At 39.7% G+C, this 10,539-nt stretch overlaps 1 protein-coding gene across 1 annotated transcript in view; it reads left to right on the plus strand.

Moving 5' to 3' along the window:
• The window catches only part of cntnap2b (contactin associated protein 2b), a 51,698-nt gene that overhangs the window by 17,203 nt on the left and 23,956 nt on the right, over positions 1-10,539 (plus strand). The window contains exons 2-6 of the mRNA XM_058417928.1: positions 3,732-3,842; positions 4,731-4,924; positions 5,995-6,142; positions 8,161-8,364; positions 9,724-9,908. Coding sequence (XP_058273911.1) covers positions 3,732-3,842; positions 4,731-4,924; positions 5,995-6,142; positions 8,161-8,364; positions 9,724-9,908 — 842 coding nt within the window. The remainder of the gene's footprint in view (positions 1-3,731; positions 3,843-4,730; positions 4,925-5,994; positions 6,143-8,160; positions 8,365-9,723; positions 9,909-10,539) is intronic.

Below are 10,539 nucleotides of genomic sequence, written 5' to 3' on the forward strand. Positions count from 1 at the left end.
ACACAATAGAGGTTCTTTATTGTTGAAGCGGTGTTAGTATTGCATGTCCTCTTTTGGCCTTAAATTGAGTCAGGATCGACTGAACAGATCTAAATCCTGAAAAACACACACCTTAGGATGCCTGTTTTTAATGGAAAGATTTACACATTGACCGCCATTCTTATTCCAACAATTCCCGGTTCCTATGAGTATTCTAATCTCCAGCGCTAGTCTTTAGACTTTTTTTACTTCTTCATCCTCCGAGATGTGGTGGGAATGACCTATATACCTTCTAATCTGCATGAGACCTTCCATCGATTATCTTAATCTTAATAAAGTTCCCTTGATTGTCTATAAGTGTCTGATGTTCCATTCCGTTTTCTCTCAATCATCGATTCGAACCCCATGCAAAGTCTAGGAGATCTTTCCAGAATCGAAGTCTCACTGAGATTCCTTTCCAAAAACAAAGACAAACATGTTCCCATTTTCCTCACGACGGATCCTTACGTTCAAGCCGAGTAATTAGTTGAGTAATCGATACGAGTGCACTCTGAGCTGGAAGGAGCTGCAGGAGACTGTACGAGATAAAGATCACATTTCTCAGCATCTTGTTTTCCCCTCTGTTCCAAAACCCAGAGCCCTGAGGATTTCCCTTGTTATATTAATACTACACTATACCATTGTGTGTGTGTGTTTGCGTATCCACATTTAATTCAGTAATTCCCTGATGTTTAAAGTGTCTGTTTAAACACTACAAGTTCAGCAGTTCTCCACAGCTTTCGCTTTGCACAGAGATTAACCGATCCACTTAGGGAATTGATGTTTGGAAATGGGAATTAATAATCGTGTCTAATCTCCCCAGATGAACTTTGTTATACAGTTCATGGAGTTTTGTAGCTCTAGGCTGAAATTCGGGGTGTGTGGAAGGACGTGCTCGGTTGTGTGTTTGCTCAGCAATGAGATTATTAAGAGCTTTCAGGATAGCAGTGTAATACAGGGCTCATTAAATAGGGTTAAGCATGCCTAGAAGTATGTGAAGTTAGGATCGGAAAATCGGGAAATATTGTGTGTGTGGAAAGCCGAAGAAATGTAGGGCAAGACAAGAATCCAGAAAAAAATCCATGCAGTGAAAATCAATGATAAGATAAAGGTAGAGACATACGATAAGTCGGAAAACTGAAATAAAAAGCATGTGGTGTAATGAACTGTGCGGTGAAGCAGAGAGAAAATTCAGCAGAGGCTTTACTCTGGGCTTTATATATATATATATATATATATTTATATATTTTTTAAAGCCATAAAAATTAGGCGCTATTCAGACACAGGGATAGAAAACAAAAAAGCCTCAGGAATACATGGAAACTCAGGGCAAGACGCTCAAACTTATTTTTAGCAACCTGGTCAGAGATGTAGTGCCTCCAGAGCCTGTATCCCGGGAACACTTGGCTTGACATGGGAATACATTTGGGATGGAATAGCAGTCTATCAGAGGGTGGGATGTATGGAAAGAAAAGAAAGTGGATATGTGAATATACACAGAAATGTCACACAGGATCGAAGCAGGGAATAGAAATAATAATGGAATAAATAAATGACCTAATATAGAACAAAGGCGAAGAAACTAAGGACAGAAACCGAACCAAAAGAGAGAGAGTGAGAGAGTGTTGCGTTCCTGAGAGGAGAATTCATCACTTATAGATATTTTATTTGATTTAATGTCAATTATAAGACCATGAAGAGACAGAAATTCTTTTAAAAAAATATCCCAAATTCTTTACTAAATAAATCCTCTGGTGGTTCTGTTAGTGCAGCTTCAATTTGTTTACTCAAGCTAAATGAGAAAATGTATAAAATCAAGACTAAAATGATTCCTAAAAATAAAAAACAGACAGTTTTAGTTTCGAACCACAAACCGATTTTAGTTACTGATCGTGAATCAGTGCCTTTTTAACCAAACAAAAAAGATAATAACACATGATATTGACTGTCAATTTTTTAAGAAAATGATATCTAAATATATTATGTTATGTATTTTTTATATATTATTATTTTAGCCTTTCTGTGATTGGATCCAAATGAGCAGAAGTTTATTTCCATTTTTGTTAGTCGATCCCAGTAAATCTATCAATTCTAAAATAAAATAAATGACAGATTTATGCGTTATTACAAATTAAAAAATGATAATAATGCATAAATTGATCTGTTACATGATAATGGTTTTTTTTTCTTAGAATTTCTATTTAAAAAAATATATATTTTTTAAATTTATATTATATTCATAAAATATTTATTTTTATATTTGTCATATTTGGATAGTTGAAGAAAAAGACGTCACTGAAGACGGGGTATTTGTAAAAAATCACACTATTGTAATACTATCAGACTCAATTAATAATCGATTAAAATGTTCTTTTTTTATGCATGTTCTTAACCTAAAGTCTGTTTCTGACCCAGAAAAAGCATTGAAATTCCTCTCACATTGATAATTACGCACTTTTAATTTGCTTTTTACAGACTCCTTGTTTATAAGATGCCATTAAGACCCAAAAGGACAGTTTGTTGTCATTCTCATCCATCCATTTTCTATACCCGCTTTATTCCTAATTAGGGAATCTGCTTGGAGCCTATCCCAGCACACACTGGGCAAGAGGCAGTGGTACACCCTGGACAGGTCGCCAGTCCATCACAGGGACACACATATAGACAGACAGCCACACACACTCACCTATGGGCAATTTAGAATCACCAATCAACCTAATGTACATGTTTTTGGGCTGTAGGAGGAAACCGGAGTTCCCACACAGGCAAACTCCACACCGCCTGTTTCAACCTGGGATTTGAACCCAGGACCTTCTTGCTGTAAGGCAACAGTGCTAACAACTAAGCCACTGTGCTTCCCCAAATTACAGTATAATTAAACCTTAATGGAGTTTTACGGTCGTTACGAAGCTGCATGCTTTTATTTGTCAACATTATTCTCAACATTTATTATTAGGAGCTGGAGAGACAGGAAACGTCTCATGCAAGCGAGATTGCCTCATGTTAGATCTCATTTAGACGAAATCATCGACCACCTGTTCTTCTATTTTGGTGTAAGGAAGTGTTCGAGCTGCGTTCCAGAGAGCTGTCAGTCTTAATGACATGCGCTGTGAACGTCTGATGAGGAAGGCTTCATAACGCAAAGCTCGGTTCGCTGCTTCAATGATTTACATTTATGGCATTTGGCAAGATGTCCTTATTCCGGAGCGACTTCCATTTATCTCATTTATACAGCTGAGCCGTTGAGGGTTAAGTGGCAGCTTGGTCCTGGGATTAAAACTCTTCTGATCAACCTTCTGATCAGTAGTCCAAACACCTTAATCACCTTAAACCTTCTAGAAGAAGCCTTTCAGATTAAAAAGCTGCTGTAATTGTATTGTATAGAGTTGTATTTAATCAGCATTACTGTACTGTAGTGACAATAAAGTAATAAATACTGCTGGGTTTTTCTTTGTTCTCTCTCTCTCTGTTTCTGTCTGTCTCTCTCTCTGTCTGTCTCTCTTTCTCTCTCTGTTTCTGTCTGTCTGTCTCTCTGCTTTTGTCTGTCTGTCTCTTTCCACCTGTCTCTGTGTATCTGTATGTCTCTCTCTTTCTCTCTCTCTCTCTCTCCCTCTCTCTCTCTGTTTCTGTCTGTCTTTGTGTTGGTCTCTTGCCACCTCTGTCTGTCTGTCTGTCTGTCTGTCTCTCTCTCTCTCTCTCTCTCTACTCTCCAGAGCGGTGTGATGAGGTCCTAGCGAGTCCTCTCCCCTACAGCGCCTTCAGCAGCTCTTCTGTGTTTGCTCCTGATTTTGGAGCTGGCTACGCTAAACTCAACCGCAGAGTTGGTACGCACACACACACACACAAACACACACACACACACACAAACGCTCATCGTCTCCCTGGGTTTTTCATACAGAACAGTGTATAAGAAAATCCTCTGCACTGATCTGAGAACAGTGTTTTCAGTTTGTCATCACAGCTCAGGTTAAGATCCTGAACAGAAGAGCTGATCTGAGATCAGCACTATATCTAGAGCCGTGTCCTGAATTCACACCTGCTGTCCTAGCACCTTCAGTGGATGACATTTCGAGGAGGGTATTACTCACAGTTTGATGCGAGATGAGACATGACGCAGAGAGATGATAACACTTTTTTTGCACTATAGAATGCAAGAGGACACCAAAAATCTGGATGATGATGATGATGATGTTATGAAACATGCTCACACATCTGAGGCTAAAACCAGTTGTTTCCTCTTTTCAGTAAATTTGATCAATCTCTCCAATTACGAACAGTCTTTCTCTGTGATATTTTTTTAAATAAAAAATTAAACTACAACTAAAAAGTATTGCTGGGTCTTGGACCCCAATCTTCCGGTCGGCAACCCAGAGCCTTAACCATTTAAGCTACCACCACCCCATAGATGTCAAGAGGAGAGGAGATGGAAGGGAGTGAGGAGGAGGGGGCAGTGTTTTATAATTTGCATATCATGCATATTCATCAAACCTGTCATGTTATTTTTAATGATAATATAGGTGTAGAGATGCTCCTAGAACATTTCAGTCATTTCCTGTTTCAATAATATATGATATAGATTATCCGTAATGGTTTAAAATTAAAATTTAGATAGATTTGAATGCAGCAGGAATGAGGAATGTGTTCATGTGGTATGTTTTATCGTTGTATCGGTTAACGTCATGATCTCAGTATCCCGATTTCTCTCTGGAAAGGGAATGGAGGCTGGTCTCCACTGGACTCTGACAGGTATCGATGGCTGCAGGTGGACCTCCGGGGCAGGAAACAGATCTCAGCCATCGCAACGCAGGGTCGATACAGCAGCACTGACTGGACTAAACAGTACCGGCTGCTCTACAGTGACACAGCAACTAACTGGAAGCCTTATAGGCAGGACGGCAACATATGGGTTAATATTTTTATACACTATCCAAAGACGGAGGGATTATACGCTGCTAGAGAGCTGAAAATGCAAACAAGGGTATAGTAAGGGGTAAAGGTCACCGTTCTGGGTCTTAGATGAGTACAAGAGTCTTAAGGGGGTCATGGAAAGTCTAACTGAAAGCAGGATCGAGACCTAGAACCATCATATCTTCATGACCCACTCATTAGGTCAACTAGATGGTTTCTTTTGTATATTGCAGAAAACAACAAGAATGGCCACCAGTCTTAGATGTGATTTTTTTAATCACTAATTAATGAAATATAATTATAAAATAACTGTGCCACAGTACATAGTAGCTACTCGATTCTATTTATTCATTTAATGTAATATTTTTAAATGAAATATTTATTAAAATAATAATGATTGAATATTTATTTATTTATTTATTTATTCTTTTGTATACTATTCTATTGATTACCCTAACCCTAAACCCTAACCCTAAACCCTAACCCTAAACCCAGTCAGTCAGGAGCTTACATTAGTGTCACCTTTTGACTATTTTTTTTTTCCTGATCAGGATATTAAGAGTTTGATTATCAGAATATTCCAGAATTGTTAATGATTTCTTCGGCACTAATAGATATAACCTAGAATCGTTGTACTAGTTTTCAATAATTAATGAAATAGAAACCGTTCTATACGACCCTGTTGTATAATATCCTCGTTATTAAAACCAAAAAAATCCATTATTATATTACACACACTCCAGCCATGCCTCATTTTCTATTTCTTTATTTACTTTCCTACCTTTTTTCCCCGCTTCCTTTATTACTTATTACGGTAAACAATTGGTTCTCCTCGGGGTCCAGGAGTGATGTTCAGCATTATTGCGCTCATCACTCACTCTGAATATTATGAGATAATAAATAAAAAACTTTGCTCACAGCTAATGAACCGAAAGGAAATTAGAACGCAGGATCCTCGTCCCCGAACCCGGGTGCACCGAGTGCGTCGTCTGATTGATGTGTTTAGACAGTAAAGCAATAACAGGAGGTTGTGTTTGGGCCTGATGGGTTTCTTCTCTCATCTCACAGACGTTTTCAGGTAACTGGAACTCGGAGCGAGTGGTGCGTCATGAGCTGCAGTACACCATCGTGGCCCGATATCTGCGATTTATCCCATTGGAATGGAGCGCAGAAGGGCGAGTCGGGCTGAGGGTGGAGGTCTACGGATGCGCGTACTGTGAGTGCTGAATTCTCAAGCTGAATTACAGTGGAACCATGGCATACCAATCTAATTCGGTCTGAAGGCGAGCTCTTAAGATGAAAATTTGTATTGCGATACGAATTATCCCATAAGAAATAATGTAAATGCAGATAATCCGTCCCAGCCACCCAAATATATGACCGATATTCCCAATATGAAGCTTTTGGCTGCTTACAAAGAACTGACCCAAGCCAAGCATTCCTTGTCAAGGCTCCTCACAGGAAGTCGTGCCACTAAGCTTGGGCTAAAAATAGAACAGACCACCTACACTACCAATCTGTCAACAAAAAAAACGCCCAGAAAATCACCTAGCTTTTGAAAACATACCACAGGCAAGGTTGGTATCGTGGGTTGACTCTTTCCAAACAGCTTTCGCTGACTGAAAAAAAATTCGTAAAATTCATAAACTTGCTACGGTTGCCTTCGCTTGGCTTTCCACTGACGCAAACAAGTTTCGAACGGCTCCCAGACGTACGTGCGACTTAGCCGACTTTCTGCTCAGTTTGTTCGTATGCCGAAAATACTTTGTATGGCAATGCAAATTTCAATTCTTAAGGCAAAAGTTTATAAGGGAGGGCATAAGAAGTATAACAGTCATTCCAGAGGTTTAGGTTGTTGCATCTAATTTATTAACCATCATCTTTTGGGTGTTTTTTCCCCCATTTACTCTGCAAATTCCCACCTCCATGACAAAACAGCTAGCTAAATAAAGGCTAGCATGTGCTTCCTCTGAGACATACACCAAACATTGCAGAACTACTGCATCAGAAAGAAAGCGCATTCTTCCCTCTTCCGCATACGCGAGCTCACAGACACACTATTGGCTAATGTCTCTGTGATTGACAGGAGAGACATTAATAGTAATGCCATCCTTCTCATTCGTTTGCTACGATTAATGATTTGTACGTTTACTTCCTCATAGTATAACTGCATTATACCCCAAGTAAAGATTTTCTGCTCGATGTACACTTCATACGTCATGCAGTGCCAGTGAACTAGTCACGATGATAAACAACACAACCCTCGAATGGTACTACAAGGCACTTAGGCTTCAATTAATGTATCTTAAATGACTTTTAAATGAGACTCATTACTTTTACTGAGAAATTGTACAAATGATCTAAGTCTAGTGACAGGAGTTTGTCTGGGTTTATGATTACTGGTGATGCAACATCTTGAAAGAAGTGTGTGAACAGGATGTGGAGGAAAAAACAGCTTAACGGTGGCTTTATAGCATTTTGATCAACAGAAAATTGATTTTAAGCATATAATTTGGTTATGGTTTGGAAGAAAAATATACACTATGTTGACAAAAGTTTTGGGACACCCTTCCAAATCACTGAATTCAGGTGTTGTTTTTCAGGGGTTGGGCTCGGCCCCTTAGTTCCAGCGAAAGGAACTCTTAATGCTTCAGCTTCATACCAAGACATTTTGGACAATTTCATGCTCCCAGGTTTTGTGAGAACAGCTTCAACTCTTCTGGGCAGGCTTTCCACAAGGTTTAGGAGTGTGTTTATGGGAATTTTTGACCATTCCACTAGAAGCGCATATGTGAGGTCAGGCCCTGATGTTGGACGAGAAGGTCTGTCTCGCAGTCTCCACTCTAATTCATCCCAAAGGTGCTGTATCAGGTTGAGGTCAGGACTCTATGAAGTTCCTCCACATCAAACTCTCTCATCCATGTCTTTATGGACCTTGCTTTGTGCACTGGTGTGCAGTCATGTTGGAACAGGAAGGGGTCATCCCCACAAAGTTAGGAGCATGAACTTGTCCAAAATGTCTTGGTATGAAGCTGAAGCATTAAGGGTTCCTTTCACTGGAACTAAGGGGCCGAGCCCAACCCCTGAAAAACAACATTTAATGATTTGGAGGGGTGTCCCAAAACTTTCGGCAAATCCCCCCTTAAAAGTGAACAAAGTTTAACGTTTTTCTTTAATTTAACCCTGAAGCCTTTTTCTTACTCTGTATACATTTTCAACATTCTCTGGTTTAAGGGGCCGACGTGATCAGTTTCGACGGACAGGGGGTGATCTCGTACCGTTTCCGACAGAAGAAGATGAAGATCCTGAAGGACGTTATCTCGTTCAGGTTTAAGACCAGTAAAGGAGACGGGCTTTTGCTCCACGGAGAGGGACAGCAGGGCGATTACCTCAGTCTGGAGCTGCGCCGAGCCAAACTGCTGCTACAGATCAATCTGGGTAACGACTCGAGCAGATCCTTCACCCCGACATCCCGAGCTAACCGTTAATCCGAGTCTCTCTAGCACTAATTTAGTACAAGCGGGGCAGGAGAGTAACACCTGCCCACCAGCTAAATGTGGGGTAAATTTTGCACTAGAGGGCAAATTTATGCAGGCAAGCTTTTCACTGCTGCATATGAAATGATATAATACTCCTGAATAGGATTTTTCTGAGTGTAAATAAATATCTTTATAATCATTTAATTCACCACATGACATTAGAATGAATAGAGACTGATGTGGTACATGATTAGGAGGTATAAAGGAATTCCTTAAAGTGCTTTATTGCAGCTTTATGAGACTTTTAATGAAATGCTTACACAGAATAATAAGCAGAGTTTGGATGATTTATGGGTATAGCCTTCAAAGAACGTGTTGTATATTAGACCCAATGATTTCCTTTAAAAAGGCTTTTCCAGTTTCAGAATAATAAAAATAATAATAATCCATAATTAGGAAATTGTTTCCCGAGCCCCAGTAAGATTATTTCGTGAAAGATTAAAGCTATATAGTGAAGATTCTCCCTGGAATATGTCTAGCTAGTGAATTATGCTAACTGTAAAAACAACAAGGTACAGAATTATGCTAACTGTTAAACAACTAGCTGATAAGTACAAAACAGCTAGCTTGAGAAAATGCTACCTACAAAGCAACTAGCTTATGATTAAGTATAAAACATCTAGCTAGTGAAAATGCCATATGTAATAGAACTAGCTAGGATATTAGCTGGATATGATAAGTATTAAACAACTAGCTAGTGAATACGCTAACTGTTAAACAAGTAGATGCTAACTGCAAAACAGCTAGCTTGTGCATATGCTACCTACAAAGCAACTAGCTTATGAATTAATATAAAACAACTAGCTTGTGCATATGCTACCTAGAAAGCAACTAGCTTATGAATTAATATAAAACAACTAGCTTGTGAATATGCGAACTGCAAAGCAATAAGGTAGTAAAAAATGCTATGTCTTAAACAACTAGCTTATAAATATGCTAACTGGCATATGCTAACCAGAAAACATTTAGCTAGTGAATACGCTAAGCTGTCCAGTGAAGTGCTAAATAACTAGTTGTTTGCTAATAAACATGCTGACTGGCTTGTAAATATGCTAACTGGTAAAAAACTAGCCCCAGTGGCTGTGTGACATTGAAGTGAAACTTTAAAAGTTATTACTTCTGGAACGTTCCTAAACCAAATAAATAAATAAATGCTCTCTGACTAAATTAGACTTGAGTTTTTAGCTTGTTTTTGTTCCTTTTTTTCCGTGCTGAATGTGAGCTGCTTAGCATTTTTCTCTGATTCCTGTCCATCCAGGTAGCAATCAGTACGGCTCCATCCAGGGTCACACCTCAGTGTCCAGCGGCAGCCTGCTGGATGATGACCACTGGCACGCCGTGCGGATCGAGAGATACCGCCGCAGCGTGAACTTCACCCTGGATGAGCACACGCAGAGTTTCCGAACCAACGGCGAGTTTGACCATCTGGACCTGGACTACGAGGTCGGGACTTGATCTCTCTCCCTTTGTTGCTTCGGCACATATATGCGACCGCTTGAAATTTTTACCCTAGCTGTGGTAGATCTTGTAATCCTGAGGTGATATTTCATCATTATATGCACTTCTGAGGGGATGTCTGGGATTATTATTCATTTATGAGAGGCGAAGGCGCAGGCTTTGGACAGATTTTTAAATTAGCCTCCAGCTATCTCTCAGCAGCCCCTCTGCCTGTCCCATGAGTCACGTCAAGCAGCGGGGAGGGAATGAATATTTGAATATATGCCTGATAATACAGAAATATAATAATCCTGCCTCTTCTCTCGCTCCTTCTCACCCCGGCGTTCTCTCCTTGCTCTTAAATTATTACCCTGATGCAAAAGGAGGTTCCTTATTGCAACAACTCTAAAATTGTTCACTAGGGCCTATTAGCGATGACTGACAGACTAAAACACTTCACTCTCTGGAGCAGTGTCGGGTTTATAGCTTTGACGGGGCTCTTTCAGCCTGCGTACAACCTCCACTCTCCAGAGGTTCATCCATCTTCCTCAGCCACAATCCTACACGTTATGGAGCTTTTTAGAAGAACGGCGTTAGCATCTGGTTACTACAAGACAACATCTCATGATTATTAGAG

Source organism: Hemibagrus wyckioides, linkage group LG20, assembly GCF_019097595.1.
Source record: "Hemibagrus wyckioides isolate EC202008001 linkage group LG20, SWU_Hwy_1.0, whole genome shotgun sequence".
Lineage (NCBI taxonomy): Eukaryota > Metazoa > Chordata > Actinopteri > Siluriformes > Bagridae > Hemibagrus > Hemibagrus wyckioides.